Here is a 21,232-nt window from a genome sequence, read left to right on the forward strand (position 1 = left end):
CAGGGGAGGCAGTCAGGGGAGATTAGAATTCTCCTCTTTTTTTGGGGCGACTTATCTCCCCTGCCTTCCGGTCGGCTAAAATGTAAATCGATGGCAGGATGGCACTCGGTGTGTTTTGTTTTCTGAAGTCGCCCGAAGTTTCCTTGTGAGGCAACTTCAGACGACTTCAGAAAAGAAATCGCTCCGAGTGCCATCCTGCCAGCGATTTACATTTTAGCCTGTGGAGAGGCAGTTCGGGGAGATTAGTCCCCCCAAAGAAGAGGAGATTTGTTGCCGGGCGAATAATCTCCCTGAATCTGCCTGTGTGCCCTGACCCTAAAATTAACTTTTAGTATGATGTAGAGAGTGAAATTCTGAGACAATTTGCAATTGGTTTTCATTTTTTATTACTTGTGGTTTTTGAGTGATTTAGCATTTTACTCAGCAGCCCTCTAGTATGTAATTTCAGCAATCTGAAATTCCCCTAGCAACAGTGCACTGATTTCAATAAGAGACTGGAATATGAATAGGAGAGGCCTGAATAGAACGATGAGTAATACAGAGCATTTGTTTTTATAGATGGGGTCAGTAACCCCCATTTGAAAGCTGGAAAGAGTCAGAAGTTTTATCTAAAACCAGAATTTATAGGGGTATATTTATCAAAGAGTGAAGTTAGAGGTCGCCACAGTCCTCTAGAGTGAAATTCCGCCATTCTTCATTCATTTCTATGGGATTTTTGTATCAATGGGTGAAAGTTCATTCTTTGATAAATACGCCTTTCAAAATGCCATAGAAATGTATGGAGAGTGGCGAAATTTCACTCTAGAGGACTGTGGTGATCTATATCTTTGATAAATATACCCCATAGTGTCCCTTAAAGGGGCTGTTCACCTTTACATTACCTTTTAGCATAAAGTAGAAAGTGATATTTTTAAATTGGTTTTCATTTTTTTATTTGTATTTTTTAGTTATTTAGCTTTTCATTCAGTAGCTCCAGTTTGCACTTTCAGCAGTCTGTTTGCTAGGGTCCAAATTACCTTAGCAACCATGCCTTGATTTGAATAAGAGACTGGAATATGAATAGGAGAGGCCTGAATAGAAATATGAGTAATAAAAAAAATAACCATAAATGTCTAGCCCCATTTGAAAGCTGGAAAGAGTCAGAAGAAGGCAAATAGTTCAAAAACTAAAAAAAGAAATAATGAAGATCAATTGAAAAGTTGCTTAGAACTGGCCATTCTATAACAACTAAAAGTGAATCACCCCTTTAATGCATTAAACATATATTGTTACTTATTGATCATGTAGGCTTCCAGCCTCTCCCTTTGTTCATCAGTCCTGCATCCCAGGTTCCCGTTAATAGTCTTTAAGCTTGAGGGTGTGTGACAAGGGTTATCAAGTATATGTGGCAGACCGCTGATATGTTATAAAATTCAGAGTGTTTTTTGTGGTCCTGTAGGCAGATGCCACGCACCCTTTGACGAAGCACCGCAAAATCGCCTCATCCTTCAGAGACTCCGCACTGTTTGATATCTTCACACTTTCGTGCAACCTACTCAAACAGGTGCGATCATTTTTCTGTCCAAGGACTGTACCGACTGAGATCTGTTTTCTTTAATACATTAATTCTTAAAAGTTATATTACTGGGTGTGTGTTAGCATTGCTTACTCTATATAAATGCATATTTATAATATGTTTTAATAATGTTGCTCTGAACTATTTAGTGAGAAGTCAGCTCCCTTTGCTTAGAGCAGGGGTCCCCAAACTTTTTTACTCGTTTGCCACATTGAAATGTAAAAAAGAGCTGGGGAGCAACACAAGCATGAAAAACATTCCAGGGGTGCCATAAAAGGGCTGTGATTAACTATCGGTACCCCCTATGAGGACTGGCAGCCTACAGGAGTCTCTGTTTGGCAGTACGTCTGGTTTTTATGCAACCAAAACTTGCCTCCAAGCCTGGATTTCAAAAACAGGCATTTACTTTAAGGTCACTGGGAGCAACATCCAAGGGGTTGGAGAGCAACATTTTGCTCACGAGCTACTGGTTGGGGATCACTGCCTTTGAGGCAACAGGGTAGGCAAAATCAGACACTTTATTTTCTCTATTATTCTTCCCTCTGTCCAATTTTACATGTGTTTGTGTTATGTCTCACTGACTTGTGACTCTTACAGGCCTCAGGGAAGTCTCTGCTCCTCTCAGATGAGTCTCAGCATGATCTTCTCATGCAGCTTCTCAAACTCACTCACAACTGTCTCAACTTTGACTTCATCGGTACTTCTACAGATGAGTCCTCAGATGACCTCTGTACAGTGCAGATCCCCACCAGCTGGCGCTCAGGTCAGTAAATGATATAGCGCAGCTCACTGTCAAGCTATTACTTTTTAATTGTCTTTTATATTTGCAATACAGATACAATAAACAAACATTTACGATTGTAATTTGCTGCTTCCATTTGTCAAAGTACTTTAGTCAATGTCAATGTGTTCTAGTACATTACCTATGCATGGAACATTGAACATGCCTTGCTATATTGGCTATCGTGTAGACAGGGGAAAGTTTAACCAGTTACGTGCACTGGTCATCCAGGGCTATCCATTTTGCCCAGATCGCTTCAAATTTACTTTCCTGGAAAAATAAACCGCTTTGATATGAATTAAGTAATATTGACAAGCTGTTTCCATGCCCCTGTTGAGGGAACATGCAGTGGAGCAAAATTAATTTCTTGGCAAAAAACAACAGCTGAAGGAGCAGTGTATTAAGGGGTAGTTCCTCTGTAATCCGTAGCAGACTTAGATTTGGGGTGACAATGTGCGGGAGGCCCAGGTGAGTGTGTAGGAGGTTCAAGCTATCATTTTAGTAGCGAGGACTACTTAGGCAGAGGAATAGGTCACCCCTGTTGGTGGTGAATATCCCCTCCAGCAAACAATATGATACGTATGTTGTTAGGAGACCCGTGTGACCATATTATATCTTTGCAGCATTCTTGGATTCCTCAACACTACAGCTCTTCTTTGATCTGTATCATTCCATTCCTCCCAACTTCACCCCACTGGTGAGTGCTCACTCAGATGTATAGCAAATTGTATCGCTATTTCCCATCGCCCCCCTCCCCCATGTGTCACCTGCCCTGAATGATGTTGCTCATCTTTTTTCTTTCCCAAGGTCCTATCCTGTCTTGTACAAATCGCCTCTGTGCGGCGTTCCTTATTTAATAATGCAGAAAGAGCCAAGTTCCTCTCTCATCTGGTCGATGGAGTTAAGAGGATATTGGAAAATCCTCAAGTAAGTTTGGAGACGGGGCTGCAGTCTGGATCTACCCGGTTTCTTGTGTGGATTTGGGATGCACCAAATCCAGGATTCTGTTGGGGATTTGGACCTGGATTCTGCCTTTTTCAGCAGGATTTGGACTCTGCGAATGCTGGGAAGGGAAATTGTGTGACTTTTTGTCACAACACAAGAAAGTAAAAAATGTTTTCCCCTTCCCACCCCTAATTTGAATATGCAAATTAGGATTTGGTTAAGTATTCGGCCGAATCTTTTGTGAATCATTTGGAGGTGCGGCCAAATCCAGAATAGTGAATTCGGTCCATCCCTAGTGTGGATCCAGGACTAAGATTCAAAATTGACCCTGGCATTTCAAGTCCAGAGAGGCCCAAAAAGCCTCCCCCCGCAAGCCTAATAAATAGTGACTGTCTGTGGCATCTTACACAGCCCCTCTGCATTTGCTAGAATCTGTGTGAATCAAGGCAATGATGACCACAAACAAAGAAAATATTAACACACAGTCACATGTTTCTTTAAGTTTCTCAACCAGCTTCCGGGGCTCAGAAATTAATTATAATAAGGCAGCAGACTGTGTACTGATTTCCTCTTTGGACTTGTGTAACGGTTAAGTGCACTTTTATTCCCTACAGAGCCTTTCTGATCCCAATAATTACCACGAGTTCTGTCGGCTTTTAGCCCGCTTGAAGAGTAACTACCAGCTGGGAGAGCTTGTGAAGGTTGAGAACTATCCTGAAGTCATCCGGCTCATAGCTAACTTCACTGTTACCAGCCTGCAGGTATGAATAATAAAATAAAGAAAGCACACTTATCGGTCAGTATAAAAGCAATACGGCTGCATAAAAAACAGGAACAGATCAGGTTCAGGCCAGTGATTAGGTAATATACATGTACATGTGATACGTCCAGTACAAATGATACAGTGTGTTAGGATATGTTTGGACTGTGTGTGTAAGTATTTGTGTCTAATTATCAACTTCTCACCCCCAGCACTGGGAATTTGCCCCCAACTCTGTTCATTACCTCCTGAGTTTGTGGCAACGTCTCGCAGCATCCGTTCCCTACGTTAAAGCAACAGAGCCACATCTCTTGGAGACCTACACACCGGAGGTGACAAAATCCTATGTGACATCTCGACTGGAATCTGTGCACATAATCCTCAGGTAAATGTTATAGAAACACTGGAAAATTCAATTTTATAAATGGATCTTGCAGAGTTCTGTGTTGCAGCGGTATTTCATTGCTTTAGTTTAACGGAGTCTCTGATTAGTATCAATTATCTTGCTATAGGGATGGCCTTGAAGACCCTCTTGAGGATGCAGGTCTAGTGCAGCAGCAGTTGGATCAGCTGTCTACCATTGGACGCTGTGAGTACGACAAGACCTGTGCTTTACTGGTTCAGCTATTCGACCAATCAGCACAGACCTATCAAGAACTGCTGCAGAGTGGCTCTGCCCCCAGCATGGAACTCGCCGTGCAGGAAGGTGAGACTAGTGTGTGGTTGCTGGGGTTTAAACCTTTGAGTAGTTTTATGATTATGAGCTTTGTCTGTCAGACATCTGCTTCTACTGATAAGCAGTGATAATATGGGTTATCGTATTTAAATGAACGTTGCCTACTTCTGAGTTTCAGCACATCTGCAGCAGTCTAATCCTTTTCATCCGTCCCTTTAGGTCGCCTTACATGGTTGGTTTACATTATTGGGGCTGTAATTGGAGGGCGAGTCTCCTTTGCTAGTACAGATGAGCAGGATGCAATGGATGGAGAGCTGGTTTGCCGGTGAGTATTATAGAAATGTCTTGACCATGATAAAATGGGAACAACTGCTAGGTTCGGCCACCCGGTGAAAGAGTCAAACCGGGAGCCAAGAGACTATGAAACCAGTAGGGACATTAATCTCATTAAAGAAACAGTAAGACCAAAATAAAAGCTTTATAAAGTAATTAAAGTATAGTCTATAGTTGATATGCACTGGTAGAAATTATTTGTTTGCTTTAAAAAGACAACTATAGTTGATGTAAATAGGCTATTGTGTAGCCATGGGGCAGCCAATTAAAGGGATACTGTCATGGGAAAAAAACATTTTTTCAAAATGAATCAGTTAATAGTGCTGCTCCAGCAGAATTCTGCACTGGAATCCATTTCTCAAAAGAGCAAACAGATTTTTTTATATTCAATTTTGAAATTTGACATAGGGCTAGACATTTTGTCAATTTCCCAGCTGCCCCAAGTCCTGTGACTTGTGCTCTGATAAACTTCAATCACTCGTTACTGCTGTACTGCAAGTTGGTGTGATATCACCCCCCTCCCTTCCCCCCCCCCAGCAGCCAAACAAAAGAACAATGGGAAGGTAACCAGGTAACAGCTCCCTAACACAAGATAACAGCTGCCTGGTAGATATAAGAACAACGCTCAATAGTAAAAACCCATGTCCCACTGAGACACATTCAGTTACATTGAGAAGGAAAAACAGCAGCCTGCCAGAAAGCATTTCTCTCCTGAAGTGCAGGCACAAGTCACATGACATTGGGCAGCTGGGTAATTGACAAAATGTCTAGCACCATGTCAGATTTCAAAATTGAATATAAAAAAATCTGTTTGCTCTTTTGAGAAATGGATTTCAGTGCAGAATTCTGCTGGAGCAGCACTATTAACTGATGCATTTTGAAAAAAATTTTTTTTCCCATGACAGTATCCCTTTAAGCTATAAGTTTACTTAGCAGATAACGGATAAGCTCTGTAAGAGAATACAGTGGGATTTTACAGAGTTCATCTGGTATCTGCTATGTAACCTGTGCTTTGAATGGCTGCCCCATGGCTACACAGCAGCTTGTTTATATAAACTATAGTAGTCTTTCTAAAGCAAACACACTGTTGTACCAGTGCAGGGAAACCATACATAATATTTTAGTTACTTTAAAGCGCTTTCATTTTTTTGGTGTTACTGTTCCTTTAAATCACCTTCTCTTTCTTCCAGAGTCCTTCAGTTGATGAACCTCACAGACTCTCGCCTAGCACAGGCAGGCAATGAAAAGCTGGAACTGTCCATGCTTAGCTTTTTTGAGCAGTTTAGGAAAATCTATATCGGTGACCAGGTGCAAAAGTCCTCCAAGGTGAGTCTGGAAAGAACTTTGTCCTCTGAGTACTTAATTGCATTTTAAAAGGTAGGATAAGCATAGAAAATTGACAACATTTCACCTCCTTCTACTTGTCTCCACTGTCAACTGCTTCTCATTTATTTACAATAGTAAATGTACTGTCCATGGCGGATGCTTCTGAGGGTAGGCACAAATCCCTCAGGAATGCAGAAATCTATAGATTCAAGAGTATTACCAGCTGAAGTATCTGTCCTCGTTTATATTAACAAGAAACAACAGCAGAGACCAGTGGTTCCCAAACTGTAAAGCTTGAAGCAGTGGCAGGGTTAGGCAGTTTGGGGGGAAATGCAGACTACATTGGATTAATAATTTAGGATAAAAACATAGTTGCTGTTCTAGAGTCTTGGAACAATGGCTGTCTGACTAGTACAATGATATCTGTAACATAGTTATGAACTCAAAGGGGTCCAGGCCAATACTTGGGCCTCCAAAGAGGCCTGAACTTAAAGGAAAACTAAACCCTAGAATGAATGTGGCTAAAAATGCCATATTTTATATACTGAACTTATTGCACCAGCCTAAAGTTTCAGTTTCTCAATAGCAGCAATGATCCAGGACTTCAAACTTGTCACGGGGGTCACCATCTTGGAAAGTGTCTGTGACACTCACATGCTCAGTGGGCTCTGAGCAGCTGTTGAGAAGCTAAGCTTAGGGGTCATCACTAATTATCAAGCAGAAAATGAGGTTGGTCTGTAATATAAGCTGATGCTACAGGGCTGATTATTAAATTCTGATGCAAATTGCACTGGTTTCTGTGCTGCCATGTAGTAATTATCTGTATTAATTACTAATCAGCCTTATATTGTGACATTTCTATTCTATGTGTACTGTATATTGTGAGTGGGTCCCTAAGCTCAGTAAGTGACAGCAGCACAGAGCATGTGCAGTGAATCAGCAGAAAAGAAGATGGGAGCTACTGGGGCATCTTTGGAGACACATATCTTTCCTGCTAAAAGACTGTGGTTGCCTTGGGCTGGTACAGAAGCCCAAAGCATAATGTACAACATTTCTAGCCTACTTCTTTAGTTAAAGGATAAGTAAACCTTAATAAGTAAACCTTAAAAATAAGTGAATGTAAAATTGATGAGGGTGCTATTCTAAGAACTTTTGCAATGTACATTCTTAATTTTTCTTACTGTTAATATGAATGAATTTCGTTACAACAGCACCACCTGCTGTTCATTTTCTGACCAGTCTGACCACCAAGTAATCAAGAGAGTTGTCAGGAGAAAGAAAGAGGCTGCTCTGATGTTCTTCTGATTAGGAAAAAATATGAACCCTTTCTCAAATATTTCCTAACCAGAAGAACATCAGTTATTTTAAAGGTTTACTTATTCTATAAGGAAATACACAGGCCTCCGTCAGAGAGGGGGTGCATAGGTGCTAATTTGTTAAAATCAATATTCGACTCATTTCAGTGTGATCAAGGTTCCTGCTTAGTTAGTATCCCTCAACAGCTCCAGAGAGAGAGAAACTGGCCATTGTGTTTATACACCATTATATTAAGTTCTAGAATCAAGAAATCAAGTCAAGGAAGTTGCCAGGCGAAAGAAAGAGGCTGCTCTGATGTTCTTCTGCATAGCAAAGATTTGAGAAAGGCTCTAATTTTTTTTCCAAGCAGAAGAACATAAGAGCAGCCTTTTTCTTTCTCCTGACAACTTCCTTTACTACTGGGTGGTCGGACTTGTGGGAAAATGAGCAGCAGGTGGCGCTGTTGTAACAAAATTCATTCATAATAACAGGACATGTATCCTTTTATAATACACAAAAGCCATGAATATCTTGTAAATGATATCCTTATAAACGGTGAGTTCTGATGTCATCAGTTATAAACGGTGAGTTCTGATGTCATTTCTGTCACATGACTCACTGAAACTTGTGTATTATAATAAATAAAGTACCCCCAGTTGCAAAATATGAGAATATTAGAAATTACCTCGGAGTTCCATGACCTGTATAAAAACACTCGGCTTTCGGCCTCGTGTTTTTATATGGTCATGAAACTCCTCGGTAACTTATAATATCCTCATATTTTACAAGAGGGGGTACTTTATTCACTATATATCTTGGAATGAAAAAAAATAAATAATGAATGTACATTGCAAAAGTTCCCTCATCAATTTTACATTCACTTATGTTTAACGTTTTTTTAGTTCTCCTTTAAAAAGTCTGACAGACGCTGTAGTAGACATACTTTGATCTAAGCACTTCTTCCTGAGATAACAGTGCCAATCAAAACCACCCACAAGGCAAAAGCCTCCAGGATGAAAACCCTTCTACTGATAGAATGACCAGCTTAGGATGCTGGAAGCTACCATTCAGCCGCAGGTTGGAGGCACTACTTCCTGGATCCCAAGTCAGTCTCTCTGTTGGTAGAAATGACCTTTGAGCAGCACTTGGTAGGACGCGGCTCATTTCTCAGTCTTTAGGTAACAACCCATAATTCATATACTGACTTTTTCTCTTTCCTGGATTGCAGCTATATCGTCGCCTTTCTGATGTGCTCGGTCTTAATGATGAGACAATGGTGCTGAGTATCTTCATTGGAAAAATGTAAGGCCCCAGAAGTGCCCTGTCTAATTCATTGTGTATTGTTTTGCCTCCCTAAAGCCTCCTGGATCTTTTCTCTTGGCTACTTGTTTTGTCTGTGCCGTCTCCTTTTTTTCTTCTTTATTATGTCTGCCTCTGTTAACTATATATGTCTATTGTAGTATGATTTACGCTTCTTGGTGTTCTGCAAAATCCTGCTCTTCACACTTCTAGGCTCTGCAGTTCTCAAAATTAAAATATATATTGCGTCTAAAACAACCTTTTCAGTAGACTGCATGATAAATACAAGCTTCAGGTAAAATGTATTTTCCAGCTTAGGGTTCACGCTTGCTTTGTATATTTTGTATATTTCTGTGTATTTTCATTAAAACAAACGTTGGGGTTTATCTAAGAGTACCATATTCATCTGCGTAGGTGTTAATTCCCGAGTGGGAGCTGCCATTCTGGTTGCACAGAAAAGCCAAATTGAAGAATCATCCAAGTGGTCCTGAAAAAAATGGTGGACTGCTTGCTTGGCTTTACCAAGCACTAACTTTTGAACGCAGCATCTCCCAAACGTGGGAGATCCGCAATGGAGAACCTTAAAAAACAGCCATTGTTTCCTTACCCATAACCGGACAATCCCATTCTATTTATTTATTGTATTTATTGTTTTCATAGCTGTATCATTGTCATGATGATATTAAAGGGGAGCTATCATGACATTTAAAATTTAATATAAGCTTCAGCATTCTAAGATAAGATGTTTTCTAAATACAATCAATTAAATATTCTGTACCGTTTATGAAATAATCAAGTTTATCTTCACTATTCATCTCTCAGCTTCTGTTTCTCTTCATTCTCTCTTCATGCAGCAGTTGAGTGTCAGATATTCATTGACAGTTAGATCCAATTTATCTTATGGGGGGGGCTCCTTTTGCCTAGAAGATGTATTAGAACTCACTCTATTAAAATCACCAGACATGTCTCTCTACATGCAGGATTTGTGCAAAAGGCAGTTATTTTTTTAGATTTTGTTTGTACTGGAATCAGTTATTTGAGTGAGCTCGAATACATCTGCTAGGAAAGGAAACCCCCTATAAGATATATTGGATCTAGCTGTTTCTTATTTCAGTATGATGAAGCTCATATTAAGTTTAAATTTTCGTGATATTTCCTCTTTAATAATAAAGCACTAGCCCCTGACTTTTTACTTGATATTTTTTTAAAAGCATTTTAAATTAGCTTGTTTCCCCCTGTACAAGCAATAAATATTTGTATGCAACAGTTAGCCAAGCACATTTATCTTTAATAATGTAGTTGCTAATCACTGTTTTGTTTTGCACAGAATCACTAATCTGAAGTACTGGGGTCGCTGTGAGCCTATCACATCCAAGACGCTGCAGCTGCTGAATGACTTATCAATAGGATATCCTGAACTGATTGATTACTAACCACATAGGGGTGTTTGGAGGGAAATTAAAGGTCCACTAAAAGCCCAACGCAGGTATTGGTCATTTGGTTTGTACTAAGCTGTTTATCTTCTAGGTTTGTCTGGTATTGCCTACTTATTCCTATTTATTATGAGCTATGTGCCACCTTCTCTACTTAAAGGGGTTGTTCAGCTTTGAGTTAACTTTTAGTATGATGTAGAGAGTGATTTGCAATTGGTTTTCATTTTTTATTATTTGCGGTTTTTGAGGTATTTAGCTTTTTATTCAGCAGCTCTACAGTTTGCAATAGGGTCCCAATTCCCCTAGCAACCATGCATTAATTTGAATAAGAGACTGGAATATGAATAGGAAAGTCCTGCAGAATAAGATGAGTAATAAAAAGTAGCAATAACAATACATAACAGAGAATTTGTTTTTTAGATGGAGTCACTGACCCCCATTTGAAATCTTGAAAGAATCAGAATAAGAAGGCATTTAACTCAAAAACTATAAAAATAAATAAATAAATAATGAAGACCAGTTGAAAAGTTGCTTAGATTTGGCCATTCTATAACCTACTAAAAGTTAACGTGAAGGTGAACCACCCATTTTAACATGCACACTTTAAAACTTTCTGGGGCCGTGTGTTTCTTCCTGGATGAAGAGGAAGAGGAGGAGGTAGGCTACACCAGATGAGTGGGGGTTAAGAAAGGGCCTAAGCCTTTGTTTATACAGGGCTGCTGGACTGCAGGAGGTAGTACTGAATTTTAGTAGAAACAAAATGACCAATACTTGTGTACAGCATTCAGCCAAATTTAAATACCTTTATTTTATAGTTTGGAGAGCTCATGGCTGTAAGTTTTACCTGCTAGCAGTTTATGCTTAATGCCAGTGTGCACAACACATTTTGGAGTGTGCAAAAAATACTAAGAAGCCACTTCAGTCCTAATATGAACTTGAGCCCAACTCGGGCCTGAGGTTGAGAAGGGACCTTTATACGAATGCTAACCCTCCCTTTATGGTGACATTAGGGGGGTGACTTGTTACAAAACCAATATTGGCAGAGGGATAGAGGGCTCATCTTCAGCAGGACAGTAAAAGTTGGGGGGGGTACTATAGTTATTGGGCCATCCCGCAAATCACTTGCTACTATTGAACATTGTTCAATTCTGTCAGGGTCCAGTGCCATATTGTTTAGAAGTGCTAAGTTATTATATGAATTGGGGCTGGACTGTCAGTCCTTTGATGTACCACTTTGCTTGTCCTTAACTACCTGCACTTATAGCAGTGTCAGAAAGCTGGTGAAACTCAGCGCTGTCCAGTTCATGTTAAACAACCATACGGTAAGTGAGGGACTACAGCTATTTTTGTGTCATTAGGAAATATAAAGGCTCTTCTCCTGAGATGTGCCAATGTTTACATATTACTATTATTAAACGTACATTTCAATAATGCTTCCACCATTCAGAGAATGAGGATAATATTTTTGATTTCGGAGGCTAGTAATAGAAAAATTTCCAGTAGAAACCTTTTATTTATATATGAATATCAGTTGATCTCTTTAAAGGAACAGTAACACCAAAAAAGGAAAGTGTTTTAAAGGAATGACAGTATAATGTTCTGTTACACTGCACTGGTAAAACTTGCTTTTTGCTTCACAAACACAGCTATAGTTTATATAAATAAGCTGCTGTGTAGCCATGGGGGCAGCCACTCAGGCACAGGATACACAGTAGATAACAGATAAGTTCAGAAGAATCCCATTGTATACTACACAGCTTATCTGTTATCTGCTGTGTATCCTGTGCCTTTTCTCCTTTTTCAGCTTGAATGGCTGCCCCCATGGCTACACAGCAGCTTGTTTATATAAACTATAATAGTACTTATCTGTTATCTGCTGTGTATCCTGTGCTTGAATGGCTGTCCACATGGCTACACAGCAGCTTGTTTATATAAACTATAGTAGTACTTATCTGTTATCTGCTGTGTATCCTGTGCTTGAATGGCTGTCCACATGGCTACACAGCAGCTTGTTTTTATAAACTATAGTAGTACTTATCTGTTATCTGCTGTGTATCCTGTGCTTGAATGGCTGTCCACATGGCTACACAGCAGCTTGTTTTTATAAACTATAATAATGTTTCTGATGCAAACACACCAGTTGTACCAGTGCAGCGTAACCGTACATTACATGTTCATTACTTTAAAACACTTTTATTTTTTGGTGTTACTGGGTATTTTTAAAGCCTCCTTAAATGTTTGTTATTCTCCACCTATGTCCCTCTTATGTATCTCTGTAAAAGCTCAGTGTGTCTAGCCACAGCTTGTTGTTGCAGAAGCTTTAAAATGCCAGCAAATTGTCTATCAAATGTTAGGAGCTGTGGCAGACTATAGTAAAGTTCTGAGGAGCATGCACAGTAAGGGCAGGAACTGTATTAAATTGTTACAGACGACATCCTAAGGTCTTATGTTTTGCGAAGGTGAACTGCCCCTTTAATTCCCTGGCCCAGTAAGTAATATAGTAACTGTAAATTCAGCAAGTGATCTAAAATGTCTGTTAGAAAATGAAGAATTATTCATTGAACGCCCCTTAAATGTTCCCAAAGTAAAGTAATAAAGGTAGAGTGTTGGTGAATAAAAAATGTAATTTGTTTTTTTACACGGAATTCTTACAAATACAGCTCTTGCTCCGAGCAGAGTAATGCAGTTCTCTTATCTGGACTTTGTTACAGAGTGAGCACTTCTCCTTCCTGGGAATTAACAGTCAATCCAACATGTCAGACATGCGGTGCCGAACCACCTTCTATACTGCTCTAGGGCGTCTTCTCATGGTGGATCTAGGTATTCTTAGCTTAGTACAATGGGGGAAGAGGGCATGGGGTTGTTAGTGTAGCTACACTCATCATTTACTTTCTCTCTGCTTAGGCGAGGATGAAGAGCAGTTTTCTCAGTTTATGATGCCTCTCACTGCTGCCTTTGAGTCGCTTGCCCAGATGTTCAACAGCAACAATTTTAATGAACAAGAAGCCAAGGTAAAAATGAAATGTAAAATAAGAAACATAGTAAATAGGTGATTTTATTCTTAAAATCCATACTAAATGCTGTCCTTTAGGCTAGGGCCAAACGATCCTTACCAAAGCAAATTCTCCCCAGATGGAAAATCCACTTTGCTGCTGCTCCCCTTGGCTTTATAACTGTGGGCGGATTTCGGCTCGAAATGCAAAATGCCGAATTTTGCCGCTGCATTGGCCCTCACCCAAATGGAAACTGTGCTTTCGGGTGCAGGCAGTTCAGGAGCAACAGGGCAGCGGACTTTCCATCTTCTCCATCGTCTGACCCTGGCCATAAACTTGATGTCATTCAGCAAACTGGATATATTTTTCAGATCTATCCTATAAACTGAGATACAGACCAGAGGAAAGCCCTATTGTATAAATGGGAAATACACCTGGGATCCTCCTATAAACTGAGATACAGACCAGAGATAAGTCCTATTCTATAAATGGGAAATACACCGGGGATCCCTCCTATAAACTGAGATACAGACCAGAGATAAATCCTATTGTATAAATGGGAAATACACCGGGGATCCCTCCTATAAACTGAGATACAGACCAGAGAAAAGTCCTATTGTATAAATGGGAAATACACCTGGGATCCTCCTATAAACTGAGATACAGACCAGAGAAAAGCCCTATTGTATAAATGGAATATACACCGGGGATCCCTCCTATAAACTGAGATACAGACTAGAGAAAAGTCTTATTGTATAAATGGGATATACACCGGGGATCCCTCCTATAAACTGAGATACAGACCAGAGAAAAGCCCTATTGTATAAATGGGATATACACCGGGGATCCCTCCTATAAACTGAGATACAGACCAGAGAAAAGCCCTATTGTATAAATGGGAAATACACCGGGGATCCCTCCTATAAACTGAGATACAGACCAGAGATAAATCCTATTGTATAAATGGGAGATACACCGGGGATCCCTTCTATAAACTGAGATACAGACCAGAGAAAAGTCCTATTGTATGAATGGGAAATACACCGGGGATCCCTCCTATAAACTGAGATACAGACCAGAGAAATGTCCTATTGTATAAATGGGATATACACCGGGGATCCCTCCTATAAACTGAGATACAGACCAGAGATAAGTCCTATTGTATGAATGGGAAATACACCGGGGATCCCTCCTATAAACTGAGATACAGACCAGAGAAATGTCCTATTGTATAAATGGGATATACACCAGGGATCCCTCCTATAAACTGAGATACAGACCAGAGATAAATCCTATTGTATAAATGGGAGATACACCGGGGATCCCTTCTATAAACTGAGATACAGACCAGAGAAAAGTCCTATTGTATAAATGGGAAATACACTGGGGATCCCTCCTATAAACTGAGATACAGACCAGAGATAAGTCCTATTGTATAAATGGGAGATACACGGGGGATCCCTCCTATAAACTGAGATACAGACCAGAGAAAAGCCCTATTGTATAAATGGGATATACACCGGGGATCCCTCCTATAAACTGAGATACAGACCAGAGAAAAGCCCTATTGTATAAATGGGATATACACCAGGGATCCTCCTATAAACTGAGATACAGACCAGAGAAAAGCCCTATTGTATAAATGGGATATACACTGGGATATCTGCATATATAGAATATTTGTTCATCTTTAAGAAATCGGTTGTAGGCTGATGTACTTAAGTACTTGCTCGCTGCTTAACATTTTTATTTTCTATGCAGAGGAGCCTGGTTGGGTTGGTGAGAGACCTTCGAGGTATCGCCTTCGCATTTAATGCAAAGAGCAGCTTTATGATGCTGTTTGACTGGATGTATCCTTGCTACACCTTGATATGTATTGCCAAGTGAAGTACAGAGTGGAAAGGGTACACACATGCTTAAATAACAACCCTGCTGTACTCAAAATAAGTAAGATACAATTTCTGAAAGGCAATTTCTGATAAAGGGGTTGTTCACCTTCCAAACACTTTTTTCAGTTCAGTTGTTTACAGATTGTTTCCCAGAAATAAAGACTTTTTTTCAATTACTTTTTTTACTGTTTTTCCAAAATCTCAGTTTAAAATCGAATGCCCCTGTCTCTGATGTTTGAGTGTGGCAGATAAGGAATTCAGGTGCAATTTTGCAACATTTAGTTGATACATTTCTCAGCAGCATCTCTGGAGTATTAGCAACTATTGTATCAATTCTAACAGCTGCCTGTAATGAAACCCAGAGATTCTGCTCAGCAGGGACAAAGATAACAAATGTATCAACTCAAGGTATCAATTTAGAATAGTTTACAGGGTCAGCGACCCCCCCCCCTCCCAGAGCTGCTTTAGAAGGTGAAAAATGGCACTTCAACATTAGAAAAACGGCGACACATAGAAAATAGAAAGTAATTGGAAAAAGTCCAATTTTCTGGTGACCTATCTGAAAACAAATAGTTGTTTGAAGGTAAACAACCCCTTTAAGGGGTTTGGAATATTGGGAATGACACTAGCATCAGCACGGTTGCCTTTGTTTTAGCCACACAGTCTTGTAGGGGTGGAAATACAGAGTTGTCACTGTCCTTTACTGTAGCCTTCCTCAGATATCCTGCTTACATGCCAATCCTGCAGCGGGCGATAGAATTGTGGTTCCATGACCCAGCTTGTACCACACCCATCCTCAAGTTAATGGCTGAGCTGGTACACAACAGGTCAGAGTCTTTTCGGGCATTTCCCATACTTTTACCATCCTTTCATTCTGCAATGAAGCTTTTCCCGTGCCCTTTTCAGCTCCGTTTCCTTATTCATCATTTTCTCTCTCTCTTTGCAGGTCTCAAAGGTTGCAGTTTGACGTTTCATCTCCTAACGGGATTCTTCTGTTCCGAGAGACCAGTAAAATGATCACAACTTATGGTGCATAAACCAAAGTCCATTGCTCTTAGCTCTCTCTCTTCATCTGTTTCACTGCACTTCTTATTCTGTCACCCTTTATAGCATCTCCTGTAGCTGTATTTATGTGCAACCTCTGGTAGGCAATGAGACAATCTTTCTTTCAATCAGGTAACAGGATCCTGACCCTAGGGGAGCTTCCAAAGGAGCAGTTGTATGTGCTAAAGCTGAAGGGAATCTCCATCTGTTTCTCGGTGCTGAAAGCCGCTCTCAGCGGGAACTACGTCAATTTCGGAGTCTTCCGCCTGTACGGGGATGAGGCTTTGGACAATGCCTTGCAGACTTTTGTCAAACTGCTGCTGTCCGTGCCACACAGTGACCTGCTGGTATATACATTTTCTATCAGTGTATATGTGTGTGAAGGTGTGAATTTGTGTTGACATGGTTTCTGGTTGGTCAGTGCTATTGCTAAGTATGGCTCCTGTGCTTTCAGGATTATCCCAAACTGAGTCAGTCCTATTACTCGCTCTTGGAAGTGCTCACTCAAGATCACATGTCTTTCATCGCCAGCCTCGAGCCCCACGTCATTATGTATATCCTGTCCTCCATATCTGAGGGGCTTACAGCTTTGGGTAAGTCACCACTGTCGTTGTGTGTGTGTTATCTCCACTGTACATTTGCTGCTCTCTCTTCATTTTTAAGGGAACAGTAACATCAAAGAATTGAATTGTTGTAAACTGACTCTGTGTTCTCTTCCCAAAGACACAATGGTGTGCACAGGCTGCTGCTCTTGTCTGGACCACATTGTCACATACCTCTTCAAGCAGCTGTCTCGCAGCGGTAAGAAAAGGGGAGCCCCTCCTCCGCAAGAGAGTGAGCGGTTCCTGCACATCATGCAGCAGCACCCTGAGATGATCCAGCAGGTAACACCCACACCCAGAAAAGGGGATGCTCACTGATCTCTGTACTCTTTGCAGCAGAGCACTTTTCCATGGAATGTAGCTAAACCTTTTGGGAATGATTTACAAACCTTGTTGCCAGTAGTAGCAACTAGTCAGGTTTTATTTGACATTTGAGTATTGTAGCAGCAGAATGTTCAATATACAGGGCCGGCCTATTAGACCAATTGGGCCCAACAGCGCCCCGCTCCCCTGGGGGCCCGCACTAGGGGGGACAAGAATTCCCCAGAACATAACACTGCCCAGCCTGCCCCCAACTCCACAGGTCCAGTCCACCCCCAACCTGACTGAGCCCACTCCCAACCTGAATCGGTCCAACCTGCCCCAACCCTGATTGGTCCTGTCCACTCTCCGATTTCCTCTCTCTCTCATGCCCCTATTTCCTCCCTCTCTCTAATGCCCCTATTTCTTTCCTCTCTCTCATGCCCCTATTTCCTTCCTCCCTCTCTCTCTCTCTCTCTCTCTCTCTCTCTCTCTCTCTCTCTCTCTCTCTCTCTCTCTCTCTCTCCTATTTCCTTCCTCTCTCTCTCTCTCTCTCTTTCTCTCTCTCTCTCTCTCTCTCTCTCTCTCTCATGCCACTATTTCCTCCCTCTCTCTAATACCCCTATTTCATTCCTCTCTCTTTTTCCCCGTGTGCCCCTATTTCTTCCTTTTTTTCTCTCTCTTACCCTGTGTGCCCCTATTTTTGTTCCTTTCTCTTTCTCCCTTAACCTGTATTCTCCTATTTCCTCTCCCTTTTTCTCTCTCTTACCCTGTGTGCCCTTATTTCCCCTCTCACTCTTGCCCTATGTGCCCCTATTTCCTCCCTCTCTCTTAATCTTGTCCTGTGAGCCCCTATTTTCTCCTTCTCTCTCCTGTCCCCATGTGCCCCTACTTGCTCCCTCTTTCCTGTTCCTTTGGGCCCTATTTGCTCTTTTATGTACCCATGTGCCCCTTTTTCCTCTCTCTCTCTTCCCCTGTGTGCCCCTATTTCCTTTCTATCTTGGTCCTGTATGCCCCTATTTTCCTATATACTTGGTGTGTCAATAGTCAGCAACACTTCGTCTGGGGGCCTTGCCAAATGGTCCCAATTGGGCCTCACATTTGATAGGACCGGCCCTTTATTACAGATCGGTTGCTATAGGCAGCTACATTTGTGCAACTTAGAATTGGGGTACACTGAATCCTGGATTTGATTCAGGATTCGCCTGAATCGAAGCCTTAAAATAATGTGATTTTTCGTTGGGCGATCAAGGAATTATAACGTTTTTACCGTTCATCCAGCATGCTGTTCTTATTAACCTTTCCTTGCCCTAATCTGCGTATGCGTCATTTCGGGATTCCGCCAAATCTTTCATGAAGGGTTCGGCCTAATCCCAAAATAGTGGATCTGGTGCGTCAATTTAGGAGCTATACTGATAAATCATCTGTTGTTAGTATTCTCTGTATTCACAGAATGGTGAAATACAGAATCTGTAACTACTTTGGGTTAAAATATGAATATAACTGCTTTAAATGAATGACATTTCTTTCCCATTTTCCTCGGCACTCTGCCAGATGCTCTCCACAGTTCTAAATATCATTATATTCGAAGACTGTCGAAATCAGTGGTCAATGAGCAGACCTCTTCTGGGATTAATTCTTTTAAATGAGAAGGTACCAATTTACTCCACTTTCTTACTCTGTTTGGTCACCCTCCTTCCACCCTAGAGTTCTTATTTTGCCTTTGTTTCTCAGTATTTCTCAGACCTGCGGAGCAGCATTGTAAGCAGCCAGCCCCCAGAGAAGCAGCAAGCCATGCACCTGTGCTTTGAAAACCTAATGGAGGGTATTGAAGGGAACCTACTCACCAAGAACCGAGACAGGTAAATGATAGAAATGTGCTTGGTGCTCCTAATAGAATGAAGGTGCTGGTGTCCTCTGACATGTCACTGCAGACACTCACAAGCTTAAGAATGACTCACAAGCTTCATAAAAGCACAATAAGAACAGTCCTAGTCACTTCCCCAAATAACCTTAATCTCTTGTTTGCTAGGAAAGTCTCAAGCCGGTTTATTGTGCAGAATTATTACAGGACGGCTTTGAGAATAGAGTTTTTAATTTTGACAGAGAAAGAGGACAAGGTCTTCTGTATAGAAGAAACAGTCTGCATTTTAACTGAGCACAGATGCATCTTCTGACATTTCTCTGCTCAGGTCTATCCTTGCTGTCACATTGAGCAGTAGAACAGAGTGGAGAAGCATCATGGGAGGCTTCTTGCATCAGTAATTTGAGAGCAGTGGTTTGCTTGTGCTACACTCTTTTATTCCGTGATATTAGAAATGTAGCAGCTGCTAGTATAAAAAACTAAATTAAAAAATGGAAATTTCAAAAGTGTTAAGAAGACAAAATGTAATTAAAGTTCTAAGGGGTGGGGTTTAGCGATGCTCTCTCTGCTGATGTCAGATGGGGTGAGCTCTGAGAACCCTATCCCACCAATAGCAATTGGAGGCCCATCTGCATTACCCAAATGACTGGTTTGTGTGCTTCGTTGGGCAATGCTGACCCGCAACCCAACCTGCACCTTCAGTAGTGACCCATTTTATTTCAGCTTTGTGCTGAGACACTGGTTTCTGAAAATGGAAATCTGGTTAGCCATTAGGTTAGCCGATGCAGGATTTGGATTCGGCCAAATAATTCTGCTCGGCTGAACCGAATCCTTATTTGCATATGCAAATTAGGGGCGGGGAGGGAAATCGCGTGACTTTTTGTCACAAAACAAGGAAGTAAAAATGTTTCTACCCCTAATTTGCATGTGCGGATTCGGTTCGGAATTCGCCAGAATCTTTCGCAAAGGATTCAGGGGTTGGGCCGAATCCAAAATAGTGGATTTGGTGCATCCCTATTAGCCAGTAACTTCTTTTGAATATCAGTCAACCTATAGTAAGCTAGGACTGTGATCAGGCCTATTATTATTTCTATTACAAAACGTGGAAATAATTTTTTTTTATTTATTGTTCCTTTGAGCTATTGAATCTATATTGGCTAATATATGTTGATTTACATGTGCCAGCTGTACAGACACTGCTAACTGCCCTCCTCACTGGCACGTTCTTCCTCCATCTACAGGTTTACACAGAATCTCTCTGCCTTCCGACGAGAAGTGAACGACTCTATGAAAAACTCATCCTGCGGCCCCAACAGTAACGAGATGATGAGCTGACCTCTCCATTCACCAACCACCATCTCCTCTCCCAGTCATCTTCCCCTCTCTTGTATAAAAACCCGCACATTTTTTTTGGTAATGTTTTGAATTCTTTCTACGGATGGGGAAAATATATATAAATATCTGACGAGTGGATCTCCTGCTGAAACTCCTAATTAATGGAGGCTCGCGGGGAGTTACTGAGCGAATGCGAGAGAGAGGAAAAACACACACTTGTTCACCAGGACTGAACTCCCTGTTGAAAATTACATATATATATATATATATATATACACAGTATATGTATGTGTCATTTTGAGTGACCAGTAAATTGCCCCTTACAGCCCCCCATCCCTTTTCCCTTCAGCGTGGATGTGCGGAGGACTGGCGGAGCATTGTGCTGTTATGGAGTGATGCTCTGCAGAGACTGCACTGAAAGGGTTGAAAGGTTCTGCAAGGACATTTTGTAATAAACAATCCTCTTTACTGAGAACGCAGCCCTCTCTGCTTAATTTGGATATGGGACTTGGATATCACAAGTCCCTCTTTCTCTTGATTTCTGGGATGGGGTTATTGCCAAAAGAGGTCGTCCGCACCCTTGTTCTGCTATAGGAACATATAAGGCCAAAAAATTGAGATGGCCCACTGCCTCATAATTATAAATACTATGATTAAGGGATGTCCCCCCCCCCCCATTAGGCCACTGGAGCAACCTGTTTTTAATGGTTTAAAGCAGTGCTCCCCAACCAGTAGCTCGTGGGCAACAAGTTGCTCTCCAACTCCTTGGATGTTGTTCTCAGTGGCCTCAAAGCAGGAGCT

At 41.1% G+C, this 21,232-nt stretch overlaps 1 protein-coding gene across 1 annotated transcript in view; it reads left to right on the top strand.

Annotated features, from left to right (window-relative positions):
• The window catches only part of xpo7.L (exportin 7 L homeolog), a 36,022-nt gene extending 15,119 nt beyond the window's left edge, over positions 1 to 20,903 (top strand). Inside the window, exons 6-28 of the mRNA NM_001095876.2 lie at positions 1,439 to 1,543; positions 2,153 to 2,318; positions 2,960 to 3,033; positions 3,144 to 3,263; positions 3,896 to 4,042; positions 4,254 to 4,426; positions 4,554 to 4,747; positions 4,937 to 5,042; positions 6,241 to 6,376; positions 8,901 to 8,974; positions 10,299 to 10,379; positions 11,663 to 11,726; positions 13,116 to 13,224; positions 13,309 to 13,415; positions 15,159 to 15,247; positions 16,006 to 16,113; positions 16,233 to 16,315; positions 16,463 to 16,677; positions 16,785 to 16,923; positions 17,054 to 17,214; positions 18,787 to 18,885; positions 18,967 to 19,094; positions 20,338 to 20,903. Coding sequence (NP_001089345.1) covers positions 1,439 to 1,543; positions 2,153 to 2,318; positions 2,960 to 3,033; positions 3,144 to 3,263; positions 3,896 to 4,042; positions 4,254 to 4,426; positions 4,554 to 4,747; positions 4,937 to 5,042; positions 6,241 to 6,376; positions 8,901 to 8,974; positions 10,299 to 10,379; positions 11,663 to 11,726; positions 13,116 to 13,224; positions 13,309 to 13,415; positions 15,159 to 15,247; positions 16,006 to 16,113; positions 16,233 to 16,315; positions 16,463 to 16,677; positions 16,785 to 16,923; positions 17,054 to 17,214; positions 18,787 to 18,885; positions 18,967 to 19,094; positions 20,338 to 20,431 — 2,772 coding nt within the window. The 3' untranslated portion in view covers positions 20,432 to 20,903. The remainder of the gene's footprint in view (positions 1 to 1,438; positions 1,544 to 2,152; positions 2,319 to 2,959; positions 3,034 to 3,143; positions 3,264 to 3,895; positions 4,043 to 4,253; positions 4,427 to 4,553; positions 4,748 to 4,936; positions 5,043 to 6,240; positions 6,377 to 8,900; positions 8,975 to 10,298; positions 10,380 to 11,662; positions 11,727 to 13,115; positions 13,225 to 13,308; positions 13,416 to 15,158; positions 15,248 to 16,005; positions 16,114 to 16,232; positions 16,316 to 16,462; positions 16,678 to 16,784; positions 16,924 to 17,053; positions 17,215 to 18,786; positions 18,886 to 18,966; positions 19,095 to 20,337) is intronic.
• Positions 20,904 to 21,232: the final 329 nt, after the last annotated feature.

This window comes from Xenopus laevis, chromosome 3L (genome assembly GCF_017654675.1).
Source record: "Xenopus laevis strain J_2021 chromosome 3L, Xenopus_laevis_v10.1, whole genome shotgun sequence".
NCBI classification, from domain to species: Eukaryota; Metazoa; Chordata; class Amphibia; order Anura; family Pipidae; genus Xenopus; species Xenopus laevis.